The 25,307-nt window shown below is 41.8% G+C and overlaps 1 protein-coding gene across 1 annotated transcript in view; it reads right to left on the bottom strand.

Moving 5' to 3' along the window:
• Positions 1-25,307, bottom strand: part of ITPR1 (inositol 1,4,5-trisphosphate receptor type 1) — a 165,916-nt gene that overhangs the window by 120,438 nt on the left and 20,171 nt on the right. The window contains exons 4-5 of the mRNA XM_051627327.1: positions 3,356-3,471; positions 61-147 (exon numbers count right to left, since the gene is read on the bottom strand). Of these exons, the coding sequence (XP_051483287.1) occupies positions 61-147; positions 3,356-3,471 (203 nt within the window). The remainder of the gene's footprint in view (positions 1-60; positions 148-3,355; positions 3,472-25,307) is intronic.

Raw genomic sequence — 25,307 nt, 5'->3', positions numbered from 1 at the left:
TGTTGAGCATGGCTTTTTGAGAAAGATCCTACACAGCTTGTGAAGATGTTCACAGCCTACCTGGATAACATTGCCATACTGGATGACTGTTCCCAGCAGCTTTCTGTTTTCCGTTTCATTCTGCTTCTTTTCCAAATCTGCTGCATGCTGGAATTGAAGAACAATAATTCAATTGCTGTTTTATAAAAAGTGTGGCCCAACACTTGGGGTTCTTTAAGAGTATTTCAAAGAACTAGAAGAATAGTGAGAATCTGAAACAGCATGATTTCCCTTTTTTCCGACTTCCAACAGCATCATTTCCAATTCCCTTTTCCAGTTGTTCAGGAAGATAGACACACATCATTTAAGCAATCCATAATTAGAGTAGGATTTGACAAAATTTTGGAATAAGGGATGAGATGAAAAACTGACAAGATAGAAGACCAGCTGTGAGAAGACAACACACCATCTTCCCTATGGAGGGAAGGTGAAACAGGATGGGAAACAACCCATGCCAGGAAGTCTGTATTTCTTTCTATTGACAACATGCAAGAAAAGGACCTCAATTTGGGACCTTGATTCCACTTTGCCAGTACAGTCCCTAACTTCTCACAACCTGACTTTTTACAATTACTCTAATCAAGTCCACCTTGCAGCAGGATTATTTAGAAGACATTTATGAATGCCCACTGGAGCTCCGAATACCTGAGATCTGAACTTTCAGCTATTTTTCCCAGGCTGTTTAAACTATTTCATTTGGTAAAGAAATTCTGTTCTTTTCCATGAAAAAATGGTATTTGTATTTTAAAAAATAAATAATAATATATTTGTATCAACTGATAAGTGGTAGTACACAGTAATTTAAAACTAGACTTCTTTGGAGGCTAAGCACTGACGATTATGGCTTGGTTCTCAGATCTTGAGGACCACAGGAGGTCCAGTTTTCTCCTGGAGAAGAAAGTGCCCACAGTTCTCAACTGTAGTAAGACAGAGCAGTAACACAGGACAAACCTTAGTCACAGCAAAGGAACAGCTATCTGAACACTGTTGTAAAATTTCATCATCTTCAGCTTACACAAAATGTGCTATTTTTAGAAGTTGTGCAAGGTATGACAGCTGGCTCTTGCTCCAGGAGAATCAGGAATACAACTGCTCATTCAAATTCAACACTCTATTCAGAAATACAATGCAGCATTATTTTCTCTTTATTACAGAAATACAACTTTTTTTTTGCTTGATTTCAAAATACTCAGTCAAGAAAGGATTTCCTCAAGGCACTGGGGCCCTCTCAACAGCAATCAAAAAAGTCAGGACTTCTCTGCCTGCACTGGATTAGGTGATGCATTAATTACAAATAAAGAAACCAGTGTATTATGTAAAAGTATGATTAGGACTTCGGATGCATTTCAGAAGCCCACACCAAAACTGACAATCATCCAAGAACCACCGTCTTCTCTTGCCACTAGATGTCAGCTTCTCAACCAGCACTGATTCTTGGTACCAGAGAAAGACAAGTGTCCCAGATTTTAAATCCCTTAAATGGCATTAACTTAAAATAACCTGACCTCAGCATTGAGTGCTCCACAGCAGACAATAAATTCCATCAGCAGACAAACAGAAGCCAAAAAAGGCAAGTGGTGATGAATGCATCTTGCACCACCAAAGTCCTTAGAAATTATATGCACTGATAAGGGAATCTAATCACAGGGAATCTAAAGACAGGCTCACAATTGTTTGCATGTCTTGGGGCACAGACCCCCCCACTGCACGTCATGCAAATGCAGAGTTTTTTAGTGCGTTCCATGTGCCAAATGGAAAAGATGGCACATGTACCCATACGACTGGCAGAAAAACTAGGGATGTACATGGGACCACATTATTTTGAAGCCATGCATCTGCCCCAGGTCACTGAAGACCTGATAAGTATTAGCCTTTGTGCCAATGTGACACATATTAAATACTCTTCAATAGAACTGTGAAGTACTCAAATTCTTCCAGCAAATCAAGCAAGCAGTTCATGCATAGTGGTACACTTCTGTACAAGCATCACTCAGCTGGGGCTAAATACTGGAAAACTCTAATCCTGTATTTCCATAGGGACCTCAGCACAAAATGGTCAAGTGTCAGATGAATAGGAACAGGTCCCAAACACCTGACCTGGCACGTACTGAGGAAAGAGAAGACAACTTTAAATGACATTGCAATCCAGGGCAACCACAAAGTAGTTTTCTTCTACACAGCAGTATTTAGACTATACTCTCTTCCCTTAAAATCCACCAACTCACACATACAACCTGTGGGCATAAACTCTCCTCTTCCTTTATACACCAGAAAACCCAAACCCAGAATCTTCCATTACTGAAGGGTAGCTGGGATGGTTTACTTCTCTTATCACCATTCAAGGGGCAGGAGAAATGCAGCACACGTGAGGGACCTTTGTGCTACAGTCAGTACCAAAATAGCTTTCTCCTTGCCAAGCTAATACTTCTAGGCTATAAAATTATGTTTTCAGAAGCAAAGTGAGTCAAACAGCCTTTGCAAAATGCAGGAGCAAGGCAGCCATATGGCAATCAGCAAATGACACTCTCCTACAGGGCCATTTTGTATTTCAGTCTACAATGAGCTTAATATAGGCTTAAAGAAACTAAAAATATTTAGAATTGTAATTTTGACATGAAGTACTCTAGCTATGTAATTTAACATAAACATGAATTTTATTTAACTCTAAAGTCAGCAGATGGTATTTAAGTTGGCTTTTTTTTATATAGGAATTCTAAAAACAGCAATCAATTGCCTTACTGGGTTTTCATCTGCTGAATGTCAACATTTTCCTCAGAAAATATTAAATACTGCAAGCTAATAAGGAAGGAAAGGCTGCCTGGCCTTGTAATTACTCATAATTACCAATCAACCTTTATATATATTAGCAGCAGCTATGCTTGCTTGAGGAATCCCAGTAGATTTATCAGCCCAGTAGCTCAGATGGCATCCACCAGCACAGCAACCCTCATGAGCCCACAGCGAGATGCAACACCCGAGAACCCTCTGCGCTGCCTGGGTGTTTGAAGGGTCCTGTTTTTCTGCTGTTAACACCCAAAATACCCACGTAGAGCAGTACTACAGGCTAGCACAGGTGAACAACAAAAGCTCAGATGGCCGCCAGTATCACACACCCCGATACTGGGACACAGTCCTTGAACAGCACCTTGCCATAAATCAGGGGACATGTAAAGAGTTAGGAGCCTTGTAATGCTAATTTCTATACACCTTCCCAGTGCCTCCTAGTTAACTGTGTCAAGTTGATTGGAAATACTTATTTAAATCAGTGGGGATGAGTGTGTTGCTGATCCAAAGGAGCATGAACACAAATACTTACGTGCAGTTTGTTGAGTAGCACTGCATCTGTTGTGCTGTTAGCTCCAGGCTTTGCTGCCTTCCAGAACTGCTTCTGAGCAGAGTACCGGTTCATGGGACATAGCTTGAACAGGCAATCTATAAAAACAGATGAAATGAACAGAGAGATTGCTTCAGCCATTTGCAATTATCTGGGGTTTTTGCGGCTAATATTGTTCAAATATTCCAGCAGCAAGGAAAGGTTTATAAACAAATTCCAGAAAGCTCTTGATCAGACAAATGCTTTTTTAGGCAACAGGAACGTCGCCCCATGAATGATAAAAATTAACTGCTGCTGCCAAACATGTCATGCAAGACCAGAAAATTTAGAACTTGTTCCAGTCAAAGACACTGCCATACTAAAATGGTAACGTTTCAGTGCTTTCCCTGGCAAACAGATCCATTTTACACACTTTCAACTTTGTTTTTCTGCTTTAGCAGGTATGCTACTTCACACAATTCATGTTACCTTGGAGGTTTTTTGTTTGGGTTTTTTTGTTGTTGTTTGTTAAGCTTTTAAATCAAATCCTTTCTATTGCTAGGGAAAACAAGGCACAATTGGAGAAACTCACTTAATAAAATAGCAGCAGCACAAAATAACCCCAAACAGTAGCACACACAAGCACAGACATCCAAAGCTCCAGGTAACAAGTAAGCCGCTCAGGGTGCCAGGATCTCTACCCAGTCCATCGACACAGTTTATTTAACATTCTGCCTGGCAAAAGCCAGGAATTACAGCTCATTAGTCTTATTAAAAATACATTTTTATAATAAAGAGATGCTAACGTATCAGTAATAAAACCAAATTAGCTGCGTTTACTGTTTTTTTCTCTTCTCTGTTGCTAAGTAACTGAACACGCAAAGAAATAAATTAAGCTATTCAAAGATAGTGCCCAAAGTAGCAGCTTAGAAGTTTAAACTGAGTGCCAAAAAAGCCAGAAGGCTGTTCCCAGTCCCTCTCTGGCAATGGTGTGGATGTAAGGCTCACATGGTATTTCTCAAGGCTCGTGGTGTACTCGTACAGGCAAGCACTATGAATTAGGGAAACAACAAGCTGAGGAGAGACCTGCCTGGGGTTTTCTTCTTCACTACCTGAAAAGCACTGCTGCTTGTGGGCCACCCTGCCAACAGACACGTTGGATGCATGCCAGTCAAAAAGGGAAAAACCTCTGCCAGAGGTTAAATTTGCTGAAAGGGCTGAGCTCTGCTAGAGACAGACCTTGATAATTTTACCTTGGGATGCCATTTGAGATGGACACCTTCCCTCTTTTCATGCCTGCCTTAAAGAAAACAACTATCTGATGTCACTGGGCCTGCCTAATCCATCCTCAAAGCACACAAGGCAAACACCAAACACTTTTCACAGAAGGGCAAAGATCTGCCTTCAAGACTAAATCCCCTTCTAATAGCGTAAAGCACTGGTGGCAGATAATAATTTCATCTCACAGTGAGCCACTGACTGCCAAACTTGTGCCAAACCACCATGGCCACTGCTGCAGCCTGCCTAGCTGGTGGCCCAGTAAACTGCCACAGCAGGAGCTGGGTATGGCACTGGGGACCTTTATTGGAGTGACATAGTGTGGAAGGAGAGAAAGAGGGTGTGTGGAAGGGGGTTTAGTTGCATTTATTCAAAAACACTCACCTCCACCTTGACACCACCAGTTTTTAGCTTCTGAAGAAAAAAGAAAAGTGGGATAAAGTGCAAACCCCACTTTCCAGGTTTGCTCACTCCAATGTATTTTTCATTTACATAAAGATGATTCACAGAGATTGACAGCACAGAACAGATTCAAAAAGCCACTGCAGGCTGGCACTTTACGCTAAGACTTTGCATTGTAAGCAACTCATCAGTTATAACATTTTCTATTTTTGCTTAAACCATCAGCTCACACAATGACAGCAATTAACGCACAGAACTGCACCGAAGAATTAATTGTACACTTGATTTAGTCACAGTGTAAGTGCACTTTTTTCCACCCTTTTCAGCCAAGAAAGTTGTCAAGTTCAGCTTAACTTCTACATTGTTAACTGCAAGCAACCCCCTCTTCTCTGTAGCACAGGGGAGAGGTCTGCAAGTGTTTGACCTTGTCCAAGGCAAGAAGGGAAAACAACCCATGTTTTCTTTTGGTTTTCTTCCTAGCTACAAAGCTACAGATTATAAACAAACAATGAAAACCACTCAACCTTTTTTTCCCCCTAGTATTTGTTCTATGAAATCTATTTCTTAAGTGGCTAAGGATTTAAACTTAGCCTTATTCACCTTCCTATGATCACCAGAGGCTGGTTAGTACCAAATGTATTTCACCATGGTCCAAACTACACAAACTTTACGGCCAGAAGACTTTCACAGCTCCAGATCCCATGGGCTTATGTTTACAGAAATCAACATGCAAGGAGTGCTAGCTGGGTCAGCAACCCACAGTAGTGACAACTGGGCAAGAAAACCCAATAACTTGTCAGACACTATACCATGGAAGCCAAGTCTATTTCTAACAGATCCAAAAATGAAGCCAAAGCAGCTGAAACAATCAGCTCTCTGCTCTGGTCATGGGTTCCAGCAGCTCCAGCCACAGGGAAAGGTGATAAATAAAACTGTAACTGCAAAGTAATTACATCTTATGATACACTGTTTGTAGAATATTAACCATGAAAGGAAGGCATTTTCTTTTCAGGTCTTCATGATACACCATGAAAAATGGCAGCATTGCACACTGAGTAAGTATAAAGTCCTACGTAACTGCTGATGAAACAATGACACATCACCCAGCTCCAACACCGAGCAAAGGTCCTGCAGGAAAAAGTGACTGCATGATTGTGTACCAGCCCATCGTGCACGTGCACAAGGATGATGAATGAAGGTCACAGGGGCATGTATTAAATGTGCATTTCAATGCTTCCAAGCTAAATCCTGTTCTTATGTCAGCAATTGCTTTTCATCTAATGAAGTGGACTGAGTAAGGCCATAATTGCACCATATAATATATTAATGCTCTCACTGTTTGGACTTTTAGATCCCTACATGGGTTTCTGCCATCTACAGCTCACAGAAATCTTGTCAGTAATGTCTGGCTATCCTCTGCATGCACCAGCATCACAGAGGAACCATCAAAGTCAAGCATACTGGGAACATTAGAAAATTCCATGTTCTGAAGTATTCTGGGATCCAACGTAGAGGAGACTTACATGACCTCATCAGCAATTCTTTCTAAACCCTACTTTTCATTTTATCTTCTTCCTTTTCCAATCCTTTCTCTTGTACTAGACCTTGTTCCTTTCCCACCCAGAGTTTACAAATTTTCAACCTTTCCCAAGCTCAACCAGTCAGATTCTCTACTTCAAACCCATTTATTCAGCCCCCAAGAACAGACTGATCCATCCCTTCTCTTTTCCATCCATGTCAACAAAGCACAGGTCTCCACCTAACACTTCAGGAGAGATTCTGTTTTGCCCAGACAATCCTCATCTCCTGAGGTTTCCCCACCTCCATCCAAGGCACCTTCCACTCCCAAAGCAGAAGGAATCCAAACTTCACAAGAAAAGGCTAGGATATTTTTCCTTAACCATCAACACAGTATTTTGCCAATCACTTTTTAGGAACACAGTTCTTTCTTTAAAAACCCCTCTGGGAGAGGTACTTGGTCAAAAAAATAAAAATTATCCAAAACTTAAAAACCTCAGGCTGGAAAAGCAGCCCCTAATGGAAGCTTTCAGCCAGCCTTGAGCCTCCACAGCACTTCTTACCTCCCCCTGTACTGAACAAGAGTAGCACTGCACAGGCAAACTGCTGCTGGGCAAGTGAAAATTCTTGTATGGTCAGTCCCTCTGAAGGGATAACAGCATCTGGGCTCACAGATGCAGGATCTGATTTAGGAAACAGAGCATCACTGTTTCACATACCCTAAAATCAGCAAGCCCCCCTGGGTGCTGCCCCACAGTCTGGCTAACGCCACCCCGTTCTGCCCCTCAGGCTCCCTTCAAACAGGCACACACAACTTCTGCTTTCATAGCAAAATGGAAAACCTCATCAGACTGATCAAAAAAAAAAAAAATGGGGACGGGGAGGAGGGGAGGCTTTGTTGAGCTGGAATTTAAGTAGCATTTAGGTAATAAATTAATGGATTATAAAACATATTGCAAGAGTTGTCCAAAATTTTAAATACCCACTAACTTCAGAGAGTGAGGAATGATTTGGAGAAGCAAGTGGAGTATTTCAGAGCCCACCCAAGATACAGCCTCCTCCTTTCACCAGCAGCCTAGAAATACATAACTCATAGTGAAATACACCCCTACAATTCCAGTCTTCCCTTCAGAGGGTTTCTCCACACACCTTGGGGCATCAAATGATGCTACGATGCCAGTTCTACCCCCAGCAGGTATCAGGGAACAGCTCAGACAGTTGCTAAACTGACACTGCTGACATCCCAAGCTCTCTGTGGTGCTCAGCCCCTGCCAGCTGACAGCTGGGCACCAACCACTACTAAAACTTCCTACCTTTGCTACTCCCAAACTGTGATCAGCTCAGCTCAGTTCTGAGCTGCACTACACCACTCTTCTCACTCTGCCTTTCTCTACTGTGCTCCTTGGTAAATGATCTGCAAGTACTTTCAGCTTCAGCCAGCCTGGTTGTGTAATGCAGCACTCATTTTTTCCAAATTTCCCCCAGCTATTTTAAGCATTTTGTAGAAAGGATTCACCAGCTTTTCTGCAGCTAGAGAAAGCAGGCATCAATTACTTCTTTGGCAACAAAAAGTTGTGTCGTTACTTCATTTTTGAAACCCAGATTTCACAAGATGCCACCTGGAGAAAGGCAAGAGTCAAGAAAGAAACTATCCTCTCTCTCAAAAAACTTACTTCAGAGTACCTTCAGATGAGGGAAATCAACAAAGTTGAAGATATTCAAATAAGTCACTTACAAAATCCACTGAATATTTAACACCAACACAGCTGTTGCTTCATTACTTGAAAAAGCCAAGCTCCTTTTTGCGCAGCATTACTAAAATTAAATTACCAATTCCCTGTTGAAATTTAGCAGCTTCTCTTCAGACTTTTCCATACTTAGATACCCACTATGTCCTCAAAGCCAAAGTGGGAACGCAGGAGAGAGTAAATACAAGGTTTTTAAAAAACAAAACAAAAAAGAAACCCAAAACCCAAACCAACAACAACAAACTACACACAAAAAACCAGCCCAAAAAACCCCCATAAAAAGAGCAAGAAGCAGAAGAGGTAACATAGGTGGCAATAACAGAAATCTTGTAAACAGAAGTTCTTAACTTGATATGTATGCAAGTTGCACAGCTTTAATACACTCACAAGGACGATAGCACTTCACAGCAGGAACAGATTATTTATTTAAAAACAAAATTAAGACCTCTTTTGTGTTTAAGTGAAATATTTTCATACAGGAGGCATACAGAATAATACAAAATGCACATATAAGATCACAGGCAGGTTTCACCTCCTCAGAAGCCCTCAGATTACTACCTCACCTATTTCTATATTTGTTCCTGCTGAGGTTTCAAATGAAGAGATGACAGCCTAAGAGGTTCAAAAATATAGAACAAAAGCAACTACAGAAATGTGTTGATTATTAATCATTCCTGCATTTCCATAAAGAGGGAGGAAAAAAAGAACCTGATCCTACTGAAATTACTGTCTTTGTGATGAGAAGACATCCTTTCATTTTCAATTTGCAGGGAACAAGCAAAGCCTTTCAAAATACGAATTATTGTCGAGATGCACTAAATGCTTGACCTGCTGTCCCAGCAGAGCCTGCTCCATCCACAGCTCCAGCAACACAAGCAGGAAAACAAACCTGCACTCTACACGTTTAGCCCAGTGGAACATGATGACTGAAGTTGCTAACACACGTTGCTAACAGTTCTGCCATGCCACAAGTGGGGAAAATTTAAGTGCAGGCCAGGAGGGCATTTGTATTCCAAGCCCAAAGATCTTGTCGCTATCGCACATGTCACTGCAAAGCAAAGCAAATTATTCAGGATTCAAGTGCTGAACTAATTACATGACAAAATATATTAGGGGGTTGTGCTGCTGTGAAGTCTGTTACCTCCCTTCTGCAGGCTGTTGCATCTTGCCTGCTTCAAGTGCTTTCAAAGCTTTCCTTTTTAAAGCAGAACAAAGGAGGAAAATCACCCTTGTAACCAACATTTAAATGGAGAGCCTGCATGATTTATGAGCTAAACATTTTAATTTTTGTGTTAAAATAACCACCCTCAATTCGTATCTGCATGACATGATGGTAACCACCTTCTTGCCATTATACTCATTTATGCACAGTTCTACCAATGGAAAGTGCTATTCCATTTTTTTAAGCTGCAACAACATAGGAAAGAATGTAATTGTTATTAACCTACCGAGGGAGAAAACTGCAACAGGCTTTTCAGAGTGAAAAATCACATACCTGAGAGCTAGACACTGAATATCAATGCATTTAGAGGCACAGCACAACCAAAATTTACTGTGGTATAAGGCTGTCCTACCATGAAAGCTGAGCAAGGTAACTATTCTATCAAGCATGAGCAAACACAGAGCTCATGTCTTGCAGGGAAAATTATTTCCTGATAATAATTGCCATGTCTTGGGGCAAATTAAGAACCAAAGTAGAGACAACTCACAACACTACAAGCAACACCCTCCCAAGCCCCCATGACCACAATGGCAGCAGAGTGCCCAAAGAACTACCAGAAGACTAACATGAGAAGCACACCTTTAGGGAAACATCTTAGGTCCCAAAGAGTTCACAATACATCACTGTTTGTTTTATTTCTGCATGTAACCTCTTTGGTCTCCTTCAAAAAGAAAACTGCTACTCGAAGAGAGAGAAATATTTAGACACTGGATATACAGGCAGTTCCAAAAGGAAACATTTGCAGGAAAGACCAGATTCGTTTTTCAGTCTCTGGTACGAACAGAGCTGAGTGCAGATGCTTGGGGAAACAAAAAGGCAGAAGGGACAGAACGTGAGGAGAAAGGAAAAAACACTGGTGCAGTTAACTGAAACATTTGGTATCCAAGGTTATAAGGTTAAAGAATTTGAGAAAACTGGCAGCCTCCCTGTCGCTGAGGGGTGGCACCACATGGATAACGTGACCCTGGATGGACCAGGGCTAGACAGGGCTACAAGAAATCCATGAAGACAACACCACACTACATTTCCTCAGAGAAAACGGTTAAGGACAGAGAGAAAATGCCAGGTATCCTTGAAGACATTAAGGAACAGGTCTTATTTAGGGACACAAGGAATAATTTTGACTAGGAGAAGCTACTCAAATTCAGCTACGAAGAATCTCAAGAACCTTCAGAAAAGTCAAAGCACCACAACGGCTCCTGCCTAGCAATATCAAAACCCTCCATATTGAGAAAAGGGGAAAAAGAAAAGAAAAAACCCAAGACAGGAGTTCTCAACTGCACACATTAATTTGAACTAACCCGAGATCTAGAAAGTGACTGGTTTTAGTGAATGTTTTCACTGTCTTAGCTCAACTCCATCTCTGGTCCCGCATGAAAATAAATCCTGGACTAGTGGGAAACCTTGCCAAGAGGCAAGGCTAAAGTCAGCCCCCTTCTTCTTCCCCAAGTACAGGAAATAAAGTTTTACACACTAGAAGAAGCATTCATACTTTATACAAAGGCGATTCAACAAACTAATGTTCATAAAAGGTGCAGAAGCATTTTTTAGTAAACTCTCGTGGCTTTAGCTTTTGTCTCAGCCTTGAGAGCTGCATTCTTAACTTGGGAAGCCATCCACTGTCTGCCTTTTAATAATTTCCATGATAAATCTCCCCACAAGGTACTAAAACACAAGCCTGAGAACAAGAACCCTGGGACATTCTTCCTCAAAATCTTCAGGCCTTTTCAGCCTACATCAGTAGCATTTTACACTCTCAGTGAACCCAAGTATATTCATGGGCTGGGCAGATTTCATTTTATTTTGACTGCTCACCCCTTGGATTTCATTTTCACACTTGCTTCTTCACTTGTTCCTCCTTTTCTGGAATAAAGTTCCTGCTCAAAACGGGTCAGGAAGTGGGGGCAGGCAGTGGGGAATGGCTCGGACACTCCAAGCACAGGAAGAAGAAAGATCAAATTTCAAACACCCTCTGAAAACGTCAATGTTGAGCAGCACGGAAAGCATAGGGGTGTGCTATTAGCCAGAGCTGCTGTGACTGAGCAGCACCACAGGAATCGTTTCTGTGTAAGAAAGCTTCGCGTCCGTGTCAGGAGAAATGAGCCACCAAAGCATCATGCAAAACAACAGGCAAATTTTTCAGCTCTTCAACAAAATAACTCAATACTAAGCTTTTAAATGCATTTGGATTAAAGAAAATCCACATTGCCAGAAATAAAATATATAGGGAAGTTAAATGTTTGACAGCATTTTTGAAGTCTAGGTTGGAAGAGCTGAAGAAATAATAAAACTGAATTCAGTGATTTAATTTTCCTTACACTAATGAAGTGCTTGGGATCCCTTTGCTGGAATGCTCGTCTGCTTCTTCCCCTCTGCACTGCCTGCCATCTTCCCAGCTTCTGGCCCTGCTGCAGAACTGCCATTCCCACAGGCTCACAGGAATAGCAGACCCTTAGAAAGCTTAATTCACTCATCCCTCCCAAAGGAGAATTAACTATGTCTGTGCCATTCCTGACATAACTCCTGAAGTCATCTATTGCAGCACTCCACTATTTCTGTATCTAACCCATTTATTTTTACAATTTAAGCCCATTACTTTGTCCCCTCTCCACATGAGCATATCGAACAGAACTTCTCCTCCCTCCCTTGGCAGTGTTTGCAGTCTCCTCTGTCCCACAGCTACCAAGATGCAAGACTAATCACTCCTGTTCCTGACCACTACCCTCCTCTGGAATTTCTCTAGTTGGCTCGTATCTCTCTGGAAGTACCAAGTGCAATACTAAGCACGATACTTCACTTGAGGCTCCGCCAGGATGTAAAATTGGAATAAATAATTACCGCGTCTTTTGGCAACGTTTCTTTTCACATCCTCCAAGGGAGGAATTGCTGCACACACACAGCATCAGCAACTCCTGTTCAACCTGTGATCCCAAATCCCCACATCCTCTCCTACCACACTGCTGCCTGTGCCCATCCTCCTCCCCCCAGGATGCAGACAACTAAGTGCAGCCTTTGATCTAAACCCCAGTGAACTGCAGCGCCATTTTTCAGATTATTTCTTCAGTTTTCAAGGCAATTCTGAGTGAATTCCCAAGTCACCATCATCCCTGTGAAGCCTGCAGAAGACAGCCAGCTGTGAACACCATAATTACAGCAGTGTGGCAGCAGACACCCAATGCTGCACTGGCAGCAGCAGGCAGCATCCAGAAGGTGTGTGCTGTCACACAGATGTTCAGACTTCCAGTAAACTGGCTATGGATGGACTCGAGCAGCACTATCTGAGGAGATTAGCAAAGCAAAGATCAATAAAAAAACCTCTAGACCTGCTTTAACTATAGGAAACAACACCCAGGAGCTGACAGAGCAGAGTCATGCTGCTGAACTCCACTGCACTCCCAGGAAAAGTGTAACACACCAGTGTTCACATCTGTTTTCTGAGTCTGGAAGCTTTATTCCTCAGCTTGAGTCTTTCCCCTCACTTACTGAGGCCCTCTCCCTCTATTTTAAACAGTCACCATCCTTTTGGCAGGGGACCAGAGATGCTCTTGCTGAAGTCTATCAAATGATGCTACTCAATCTGTCCAAGTTCTGTCCACGCAGCTGATTTAAATTTGGCCAACTCCTCCATAATGTAGTCTTAGCATTGAAGATTGCATTCTGGTTGTCATTTCAAAAAGCAGATTATGCTGACAAGGTATTTATGTGCTGTAAACATATGTTGCTTCTGCTGAAATGGTCTGCAGCAGCATACCAGTGTACTACAGAAGAGACTAAAACTCTTCAAGCACTTCTAAAAAGCACAACATTCCAGTTTGACAGCACTGAAGAGTTAAGCTACACCAGTGCTGCTGCTGGAACACAAGCTATAGTTTAAAGATCAAAAATGAAAGTGGAAAATAGTCCCTAAACTAGTAAAACAGCCCCTTCCAGGAAGAGCTAAGAGAACTGCTTTACCAAATAAGGGAAGTGAGAGCTGGAAGCCAAGGAGCAAAGCCACACGGTACTAAAGCAGCCAGACAGCTGGATAATAGAAACGTGAACAAGGCAGCTCCACCAGACCGGATTGCGAATGGGAAGAGCAAACGTGCAGTGATCATGAGCGGAAGCAGAGCCTGCCAGCAGAGCCCGAGGCATCTCTCCCAGCCAGCAGGAGCCACGGCACATACCTACAGGATTTCTGGCCAAGGTTTTTTTCAATGCAATGCCATCAGTCTAAAGTGGGCACAGAACCACCATGTCTGCAAAGAGATGCTGAGGGGGGCACACACCATCACCTGGAGTGCTTAGCACCCGAGTGCAGGGAGCGTGGAAGAACACAAACCCACATCCTAAAAACACCCTGCGCATCCTAGATGGACACTGGTTTCACCTGGCTGCACAAAGCTCCAGGTATGCTGCTGGATGAGGACACGCAACAGAGGAGTTGCTAAGGAGAATTCTGTTCATCTTTCAACTTCAAAAGAAATTGAATCGAGTTTTTTCTTTTCTTTAAACACACAGATGTCATTCAATTTATTTTAGCCTGCTCCACATCATCATTATCTTCCAGAAAAAGTAGAACACACTATCATCCATCTCTAACGTATGTTTCAAACTGGTTCCAAGTTTGAGCCTTTAGCAGAAATAAACACTCTGTTAACTTGGTGTCTATTTCCAACAGACACAGCAGCTTCTAGGGCTCCTTGGTTTATTACAGCTGATTGTGTCCCTGGAGAACAGACTGTAAGAGCCTGCATCAGGAACACCAGAACTTCATACAACAAATCAAGGAGTTAAAACATACCTGTAAAGGAAACCAGCAGTTTCATTTCTTTAACTTTTTGTCCAAGAAGCTTGTTTTTAGGTGCTGTAACTTCACATGACAATGCCTGCCTTATTTCCCTGACATCCCTGAGACAAGAGCAACCAGAAGAAACCCATCATGCTGCTACCACAGTAAGAACATGCAAGCAATGGACCTCAAGTCTTCTCATCCCTCTGTCACAAGGGGTGCACCAGATGAAGCAGGAGCTACCCTGCCCCACGCTCCCACTTGCTCCACTCTGCAGCAGTGACACCAGTGCTCTACCAAAGCCAAGCTCTGCTTCCTATGCCAATTTACCTTCAAGAACACAATATTTACCAGCCATTGAATTTCAAAGCCTATTAATTGTTGCCTTCTCACAGGCTGTGTGAATCAGCAGATCCATTCATTTCAGTCCCCTCTCCTGCCAGCTGCAAAAAGACAAGCAAACCTGCACATTACTGTGGCATGTGACAGCCACAGCTGGGAGGCCTTCACAGCAGCACATAACCCATGGGAAAAACATGAGGGGGATAAAAAGTGCTAACCGAACCTTTAACTAACTACCACCACAGCACTAATAACGTTTTCCCCTCACATTGTAACTGATGTGCTTAAAATCAGGAAGCATTTTCCCAGCCTTTAATTGATCTTTGTCATGGGAGGGTACGGAAGCCCTCAGACCACAAGAAGAAGGCATCAAGGCATCTATGTTGCCAAGGGAAGCATCAAAAAGGACTGTGTGTTGCAACCACAACATACAGCCCCACCTGTATTTCTTTCTGAATAATCACTGTATTCAAACCACTTAGCACTACTTCCATTAAAAAAATATTTCTTTTCCATAAAGAACAATAATTTGGTATTTTCGATGTTTTAAGCCATCTTTCAAGCTGCCTTATTGGCATAATGACAACATCTCAATCAGTGCAGAAGAAAGCTGGATTCAAAAGTAATGGATGAGCTATTAAATAACACCAGCTGCATCACTCTCTGGACGTATCCTACACTCACATCCACCCAGAGTCAGCAGGGATAGCTGTCTCGGATCACCAATACCACCTTTCTCAGTAGCCTCCAAGCAGCAATAACCTTCACAGTTCAGAAAAAACACACTGAGGTCTTATTTTAACCTTGCCTGCTCCTGTCCCTTCTCTTCATTTGTTTGAATCACTGTCATTTTTTCAATTATTATTTGTATTATAATCGTATTAAACTCTTTCCTGCGTGCTTGTGTCAGGTGGTCCAGCCTCTACTTCCAGATTTACGTCAGGTTTATGCTTGGATTTTCAGGACTTCAGGTTTCAGATTGATTTCCCTTTTCTACACAAGAACTTGGCATTCAGAAACAGCCAGAGGCACATCAAAAAAACCTGATTATATCCCACAGATTTGATAATATTGATTTGAAACTGTTGGTTTGCCGAGTGGAACAGAGCAACACTGCAGGCAGATGAAACCCTTTGGTGGGGGATCCCAGGACAAACAGCAGCCCCAGACATGGACCAAAGGGCATCCAGAAGTAGGACCCAACCCTGCTGGTTTCACAGTCGTGATGGAGTGTTGAAAAATGACTGCAGCCCTCTCCTGCTCTGCTGTAAATTTATCAGGAGTTCACAAGAATTACATCAATGCTGATGTCTGAACAGTGCCATTTCACCTCACAACTGGTGCCAGCAGCTGGTTTCAATCTCTGAAAAATGGCCTTTGGCACCAGCAGCTACCAGAGCCCTCAATGCCCCATCCCATGCCAGCTCCCCCATGGAGAAGGTCTGAAACAATGCTTCCTGGATTTATGGCTTCAGATGAAAATTGCAATAGCAAGAGCTAGCACTTGACTGTGATACTCATCTGTAGACCCCAGGGATAATTTTTACCCCAAACAATTGGTTTTAGAAAAACAAGTACATCAACCCCTTGAACAAACAATTGATTTTATATGATGAACTAGACATAAGTTACGAAAGATGGACTGCAAGTGTTCTTGATGTTGGAGATGCTCAAAAACTAGACTGTGCCTGGGAGTCAAGAATTAAAGGCTACTTCAGCAAATCACAAGTGAAACCCAGGCACTGCTGCTGCTATCCAAAGGCCTAATCATAGGAAGTGCCAACTGTACTGATTAAATATCTGGATCTTATTCAAAGATAACTGAGACAAGCAGAACAAAAACTGCCCTCAAAACACCTGAGGATTTGCAAAACAAAAAACAAAGTGATAAAGATGTGAAAAGTCAGTTGTCTGTAATTTCCTGAGCTTTTACATCTGGATGAGCACCTGGGACTTTCCTCATTGACTTTCACTTTTAGTAAGTTGCTGCTCACAGTATGAAAAAGAAGTCACTAGAAGCAGTGGTTTAAATTTGCTTGTCTGACATGTCTATGGATTTTTGAAAGGTGAATGTCAAGATATTGAGCATGTCTTCTATTTGCCCTTTGAAATTATCAAAAAGCCTGCTACTTTGCCACTCAGATACACAAACTGCACATTAGATATATTCAGGCACAAATCCATTATTTTTTTTATTAAAAATCAGAGCACTAGTGATACTGTACATTAAGTTAAATGAATACTTTTTTATTAAAAAAGAAGGCTTATAAGACTTAATCAAAAGATACAGCCTGGACCAAACTCATTATATTTCCAGGATCTTCCACTGCCATAGAAACAGACGACTATTAAAGACCTTAAGTGCTCATTAGTGGCTTGCATCCTCCTGTGGTGTGGGAGCACAGGAGCATTTCCACTACTCTGTTTTCCCTACTGGTCATCCAAAAAAATCTTAAAAGCTTTTTACAAGGTGAAGCCATTTAAAGTACAGTTAAAAACATTACAAAGACTCAGTTTAAAGAGAAACAGACGAGCTGCTTAAGGAAAGCGCTAGAGAATCATGTGCACTCTTAAAGCAGCAAGTTTCTGAGCCAGAATGCTCCTACGACATTGTGAGAGCAACCACTTTTTAAAAAGGAAATAATAAGGTTAGAAGAGTGATGCCAGGTCACGGCACAGGACCTGCCAGAGCAAGGCGATAGCAGAGCTTTTGTATTCCATCCTGGGCTTGCACAACTAGAAGCATTGCCAAGTATTATGCTTTTCATGCACATTATCCCCACTTCTTTACAATACCAAGCCCTGAAAATGGTCACCAGAGAGCCCGCACTCCCAGATAACCCCCATTTGGGGCCACCAATGAGTGCTACAATCAGCAAGCTTCCAGCCTTCCCTTGAGAGCTGCTCCTGGAATACTAATTAACTTCATAAACCCCAACCGTACTGCAGAGAACAAGTTTTTCTTGTCAAACACCCCTCTGTGGTACTTTTACTAATAAATACATTCAAATAATTGCTGAGTTATTGGCATAACGTTATAAGCATGGCCTTAAGCCACATGCTTGTTATGTACACAAATCAACTTTTGTTTAAAACTAAAAATATTTGAACTAAGACTGCAGCTATACCACTGTGATGTAGCAAGGATGGACCCTTCAGTTCAGCAAAAGAACACCTTTTTCCTCTAGTCTACAAGAAATTATCCCTGCAGTCTCAATTTTGTAAGGTCTAGTAGTTTTATGATGAAAGTTTTCAGAAATCCATAGGAAATGGTAACAAAAATGGGTCAAAATTATTGCAACAATGACAAAGGTGCCAGGCATGCAGAAAGAGTATCACATCACACTATCTCCTTGATGTCTTAGTACCCAGGATTTCCAGTTCCTAATGCATGGGAGCAGTTGAGAACCACTTTTCTCAAACCTGTTCTCAGTCATCCCCAGGACTGGCCAATGTGTTACATCTACAAAAAGATGATATGAGCAGAAGCAAGGAGAAGGGGTTAACCAATTGCAATAACAACATCCACTGTAATTTCACCATTACCTCCAGTCCTGCACTGTAACTTTGCTGCTCCGTAGGGGTATGACCAACAGGAAGAGGCTATGGTAGATCTCCTCCTCCAAGAGCACAGCCACTCAAAGCAAGCTCTAGAACACCTGACCTCCTGAGAGGAGACAACCAAATGCTAACCCACACACAAACCCAGCTGGCCAGGTCACAAGCATATTCCAGGTAAAGGAGAGTTACTTAATTATTGTGCTGGCTAAATTAAAAATTTGCAAAGCACGTTTTTTTAAAAAGTAACACAGTTCCGCACATCCTTGAAGGACCACATCATCAAAAAGCAGTACTTGTTCGACCAATGCATAAAGGCACCCAAGGTTCTCTTGACTAAAAACCAAGGCCCATGAAGTCCACCATGCACGTCAGCTCTGTAACCTCCTTCCTCTCAAGCAGTGCAGAGAAAGCCAATTTCATCTCTTTAGAAGACCCAACACTCCCTACATGCCTTCAAAGCTCTTCCATAACAAGAGCACACAACGCTTGACAGCAAGAAGTTCCTCAGATTGTTTGCAAGAGCAGACTTCTTGCATTATCCTCCCCCAGTTTTCCTCCCAGCGTGGCCCTAAAGCAGCTGGTTCCTGCCTACTCCCACCCCACGCTCTCCTCCATGGCAACACTTCTGTGCACCAATAGGGAAATACAGAGAAAAATGACTAAGAGTTTATTTCTATGGCCTCAGATCTAGCACCAGCATGATGCGAGTAATCAGAAACCATTGCAAAGCTAGATGTCCACTTCAGCAATTCAGTCACTTAATCAAGAGGTTGGACTAGCTCCATATCATTCTAAAAAGCCCAACCTGACAGCTGGTTGTGCCACAGACTTGTTAGCACAGAAAAACCCACACAGGATGCAGCCTGACGAAGCTCAATCTCAGACAATTAAAAAGCTGTTCTGTAGATCGCTACATCTAATGGCAGGGTTACTCCATTACACACCTTGCTTTCCTCGATCATCACAAATATTTGGTTGCTATCATCTATTCCTCCTACCACCCTCAAGCTTTTCTCCACTAAATAAGGTTAAAAAGACATATTGCAGCCCTACCACATAAAAAAAAAATAGATTCACATAGTTCCTTCCTGTACAATCAAGTAGTTCTGGTTTATGTCTATTTATATAGCTTTTGCTAAAAAATTCCCTTTGATGTGTTCAGAACATGTCTCACCAGGCTCCCCAACCGATTTTTCAAAAGCTCTGTACAAAACAAAGTCTCACCACACCACCCATACCATTCTCAAGCAAAGAGTCTGAGGACATAAAGCACAGGACAAGGCAGCTCTTGTCCTCGAGAACATGTAGCACTGTCCAGAGGAACACAGAAGAATTTATCTGAGGTCACAACCAGAAAGACAAGATACTCGTATTGATGAGTGTGAGGATGTTCATGGGTCCATTTGACCAGCACACAGGTCTGAGGAGGCCAAAGCACTGCAGGAGGAACTGTTCATTTCCTCAAGTTCGCTGATCCAATCCAAGAAATATCCAAGCAATGTTTTCAGTCCTTCAGAAGAGATCAGCATAATCCAGCACTACAGTGCAATGAACATTAGCCAGCACTGTTTCTGGAGCAGTCACTTTCTAACGTGGAAAAAAAAAGCCTAGATAAACTCACTTTTGCATTTGCAAAATAATAAATATTTATAAACAAATGTTCTCCTTCTTACTTACCAATATCAAGGTACTATGCCCCTACACTTCTTTAAAAATCTAAATATTTAAAGTATGTTTTAAATTAGCACAGTACAAGAGATACTTCCAATGAAGTATCCACCAATAAAAAGAATCTTCGGAGGTGGGAGAAAGTCTTAGGGCTTCCAACATGAGCCACATGCCAACTGAGCAGATATTCAGAGTAGCTGAGTCACTGTGGTTTTCTGAAATGAGACTTTAACCATGACTTGAAGGAAGGAACATTAAGTGACAGGAACTTCAAAATCTCTGAAGGATAAAAGTTTTTCTTTTAAAGTTACTGAGTTAAGTCTAAGGCTGCAACTCATTTTCCTGACAGCTTCTTCCCCCCCACACACCTTTTTTTTTGTGAGTACTTTGATGTCTAGTTCCCAACACAGTGTTTAACTTTAATCCCGTATTAGCATGAACATCCCATTGCTCTTCAGAGCAGTTCACTGCTTGGGATCTCAGACCACACTGTCCCAAAGGTACTTCTCCAAGTCAGGACTCCCAACACTTTGGCATGCCTAATGAGTAAAACAGTCTGTGGCAACGGACTTGTGTGACTAATCTGAGGTTTTAGCAAAACCTCAAGGTCTGTTTCTCCCCACTCCCCCCACCTTCAAACCCTACAATTAATACCCCTCCCCACTACCTGTCATTGTGTTTTTACAGCCAGGGTGGCAGCAGAGCCCTCAAAGCAACGACCAGGCTCACTGCTCTCATAAAAACACAGAGCAAACAAACAAACCCAGTTTCTACACAGAAAAAGGTATAATAAGGAAACCAGAAAATGAAAACTTTTGGAGTACCTGAAAGCAAAGCAAGTACCTGAAAGACAGCAAGATGGAATTAATTTTGCATGAGAAGCAGACAGTTCCACTCAATCCCTCCCCAGTTATCACCAGAGAGCTGTGTTTTTGGCAGGAACAAACCTCGGCCAAGGATCACACACACCCTCACTGCAGCACAACCACAGCAAGGTAACATTTATGAAAGCTGTAACACAGAATGCTGAAAGACATTCCTGTGCACAGAAATCCTCTCCCCCTTGAAGGTGTGTGAAAAAAGAACTACTTTTTTGGAAAATATTTTTCTCCAAGAACCTTTACATTTTTCTCCACAGTTTCGGTTTGTGTTCCTTTTTTTCTTGTGAATTACAAAAAAATTTAAAAACGTCAATGTTTTCATATTCTTTTCAATAGGGGATCCTTGGAGAAGTTACAAGAACAAAACATTTTCTCCAGTTTTTTTCTGAACACTCAGTTATTCTCACAAATGCAAAGAGTAAGAATCAAACACAAACTCCCCATCTTCTCAAAAGCCTGCAAAGGGCTTTCCTCTCTCCCTTGCACTACTCCCCCATCCCTTCTGCTTCCCATTTAATGGATGCTGGCCTGGGTGCAGAGCCAGCACAAGTGAATTGTGGCACCCCTCTGGAAACACAGACTGCAATGAGTTTAGCCCCAACACAGCTGTAGGGTTTCTCCTCAATCAAACACTTCACAGAGGCAAAGCACTAATTACATTTGCTCCCTTCATGACTTTCTCTGCTGCCCTTGTGCCTTTAAGGTCCTGAAAATTGCTGCTAAGCATTGAAGACTCTGAAGACTGAAAAACTATGGTGAGGGATGCTGACCTTCCAAGGTAACGTCAGCTAAGGACAAAAAACAAATAATTTTTTTTTTCCATCAGATAATGATTAGAAAAAAATAAATGTCAACCATAATATTAAAAGAAGCTGATGTGAAATATTAGTGGATTTTGTCTACATAAGCCACTACAATTAAATAAAAAAGTCACCTCTATGTAGTTTACTCCCTTCTCTTGCAGCTTTTATGTCTATGTATATACACACATACCTAGACACATACAAGTCAACCTGTAAGTAGACCATAAGACAAATAGGCTGTTAAACCCCAAGGAGTTCTCTGCAGACCAATTCTGACCCCAATGCTGAATTATCATCTCTCAAGTTTCAGAAATCTTCAAAAACCAAAAACTTTAAGCACATGACTGACAGCATATGGAAAAAAAATATATTTGGAATTAAATCTTGTAGATCATATTTGAAGGATCATCTTCTCATTGTCATTTTCCATGACCAAGGCCATCTGCCTGACAAGGAGTGGGAGGCTATAAATACTTAGCTTATTTTAAACCTTGTCAATGATAACCAAAAATTATCTGTAAAATCTATACTGCCTTCAGAATTTGCTTTCCAATCCCTAAGACATTAGCTTGTAGGGTTCTGCCATTCCTATTTAGAGAGGATGGACTTAGCAGCAGAAAGGATCATTCTCCTGGGTGCTGCTCAGTGCTGAGCACACAGGGCACAGTTACCATCCCATTTCCACAGCCTAACGCTCTGACAGAAACCAGCAAAGATGCAATTTTTCCTTCTCAGGAAAATGTGGCAATTGAGCTGTTCTTATAGTATAATAATTCAAGTTCTTATCAGCTTTCATTGTAATCACATGAGCATGGGATACATTATTTGCTTTTTAATCAATACAGAATACACCCATTTGAAGGACAGAACTGAGTATGTCAACACAACCCCCAGAAAAGTTGTGTATGTGTATGCTCCAAAAAGCACCATTGATGTTAAGACATGAGCGAGAGGTCAAAGGCACCTGAAGGCTCTTGACAAGAAAATCTAGTGAAATTGACATTAAAACATTGTAACTGAGAGAGTCATGCCTGTCTGTGCTGAAGGCATTTGCAACCACCAAACCCACAAATCCACCACTTGGTTCTTCAGCCTTTCCTCGAAGCCTTCAGAGCTGATGAATCAGAGCTTCCAGGCTGCTCATCTTTGGTATCCCAGCAGCATCAGGCTTCTACCATCTCACTTCAGAGGTTTGCAGAGAAGGGACTAAACTCTTCCCAGAAAGGTACCAGTTACATTCTAATGATAGTGAGATTTATTCTTGTTTTTCAAAATATATCACAGCTTTATGGTACACAGAGCAGGGACTGGCCTCCCTAGCACATCCTGACCCTTGTGCACTGAGCCCCAGCCAGGTCCCAGAGCCCACGGAGCCACCACCAGCCTGAGCCACTGCTCCATGGGCCTGTCTGAAGCTCACTGGTGCTGTCTGGAGATCATGTGCTGCTCTGAAAGGGAGGGAAAGGATTTCTGTAGATATAGCTAAGATTTTTTTCCTTTTCAGGATGGCTGCTCCAGCTCTCTCACTTCCTCATGCCGACAAGTTCAGTGTTTATTTTTTCCTTGTATAATTTTTAACCTCGATGAATAAAAGGGCTGACATTCACTAAATAAAAGGTCTAAGTGCTACCAGATTGCTTAATAAAATCTGACTTGGAGATAATTTGTCCTGGTTAAAGGAGGAGAGGATCCTGCAGCAGAATTTCTAGCAATGTCACTGCTTCTCTGCTGTCAGTACAGCTTGGAGGTGACTTCTTATTCTGAAAATCTGAGAGTTACAGAAAGACTCTTCAACCAAAATACAAGGAGTTATGTTTTCAGTGAACTTCTGTATATTATATAATCAAAACAGATGATAATTGCCAACACTGAGAACACTGATTATTTTCACAAATTAGGTATGAAGGAAGTGTTAGTCCTAACACACAAGTAACTCTCTCACTTGACTGAATGATAAATTGTTCATCAGAAGAAAATTTTCAAGGAAATCTGCATTTAGTGTCAGTCAATCTGTGATGGCTATTCTGGTGTTTGAAACATTCACATGAGACACGCCAACCTGACCATGTGCCTTTTACAGCCAGATCACAGTATTTAATAAGAGCTCCTGAACTCAGAGTTCTCAACATCTCTGTTAAGCTGCATCCAGACCAGCTGAAGGTGGAGGCACCAAGGGCTCGGTTACCAGGTGCCAGCTGGCAAGCAGCCTCCACCCGAGCTTCCACTGAATTAGGCCAAACACTGGGTGCATTTTGTCCTTTGCTATGACCACAAAGTCAGACATTTAAAGGCAAGTACAGTGCATAAGAAACAGCCTTCTACATACACCAATTCTTTTAAGCAAATGAGAAAAATCAGCATCAGTATGTTTACAAACAACACTTTTTTTAAGTGAGAAAACCAAGGCTTCTTTATACTGGTTACATTTGCTAGGGGCCACTAAATGCCAATCTGGGATTTCTGTGACTCCCTACCCCAGCCAGTAAGTTTTCAAGCAAGGAAACAAACTGCTATTTTCCAGATTATTCCTAAAGAACCAATAGGTGCTTCTCAAGACTAACCTCTAAAGCAACCAGTTCCTTTCTAGGTCACAAAAAAATGCAATGATACTTTTTTCAGAACCAAAAACCCAACAACTCACTTCCTAGCATTTGGATCACAAAGTTTAAAGTTAGGCAGGAAAGACAGGAGATTTTTCTAGTACAGACAGGTCCCAAATCACAAGGAGCTTGACCCATTAGCTCTGAAGTTTATTTGAAGGCCCTCTGGAAGTACTTAGTATGATGAGACTCACCAGCATCTCAGTCTTCCCAGCTTACAGCACAGACTCTGAGAGCATTTAAAAGGAACAAAGTAGATTGAGTGCACAGAAGAACACAACACTTGAGCTACCCTAAATATTAAGCAAGCCACAAATTTTAATAACTTTGCTGTATTAGAAGATATGCACCAATGTCACCTCACCCCCACAATTCATCAAGGCATTTCACTCCCTTGGGCTCTTGTGACTAAGTATAATATTTCATTAAATATCCTGTTCATACTGGCTTATGTACTCGGGAACACTAATTTTAGAAAACTGATTAGCTAGTTCTTTCTAACTGAATGTTACTGTAGCTAAGGTCAGATTTTGCACTGAAACTATGGCAACAAAGCCACAGTATTCTTTTGTCTACAAGGTTGGGGCTAGGTTTATTAACATTACTGTTCTACTTAATAGCTAAGCACTGCTTTTTGGCAATCCCTCCCTCCATCCTACCTGAAATACTCTGAACCTTCCACAGGGGAAGAAGCTCAGACCTGCGAGAGCTGTTGAGGAAGAATGAACATTCAAACCAGCACTCTGCTTATTTCTACATGTTTAGACACAGTCACTGCACCAGCCCATTTCCCCCATTGTCCTGACGAGGATGTCTCTCAGGTACAGAACCACCATCCTCGTTTTTCAGAGGGGCAAACGAAGTGTACAGACCATAAACCTTCACAGTTCAGTTAGATCCCCCTTCATTCTTTCCCAGTACTTTAATCAACAGATTGCATTACATACAGCATTCCAGTTATGCATATTAATGGCCAGTTTCTGTTTCAAAGGGGCTTTGCTCTGCCTTCATCTAGACACAAAACATCTAAGATGAAAGCACTTTAAACCAGAAGTTGGCAGCCCAGCCTGCAAACACAGCCCAGCTGATTTTCACAGCCTGGGCCTTGTATCCCAAGCAAACCTGTCTCCTCTTCTTGTTCAGTACCCACAACCTTTTTAA

This window comes from Apus apus, chromosome 9, assembly GCF_020740795.1.
Source record: "Apus apus isolate bApuApu2 chromosome 9, bApuApu2.pri.cur, whole genome shotgun sequence".
Lineage (NCBI taxonomy): Eukaryota > Metazoa > Chordata > Aves > Apodiformes > Apodidae > Apus > Apus apus.
This window is presented reverse-complemented; position numbering and strand designations above follow the sequence as displayed.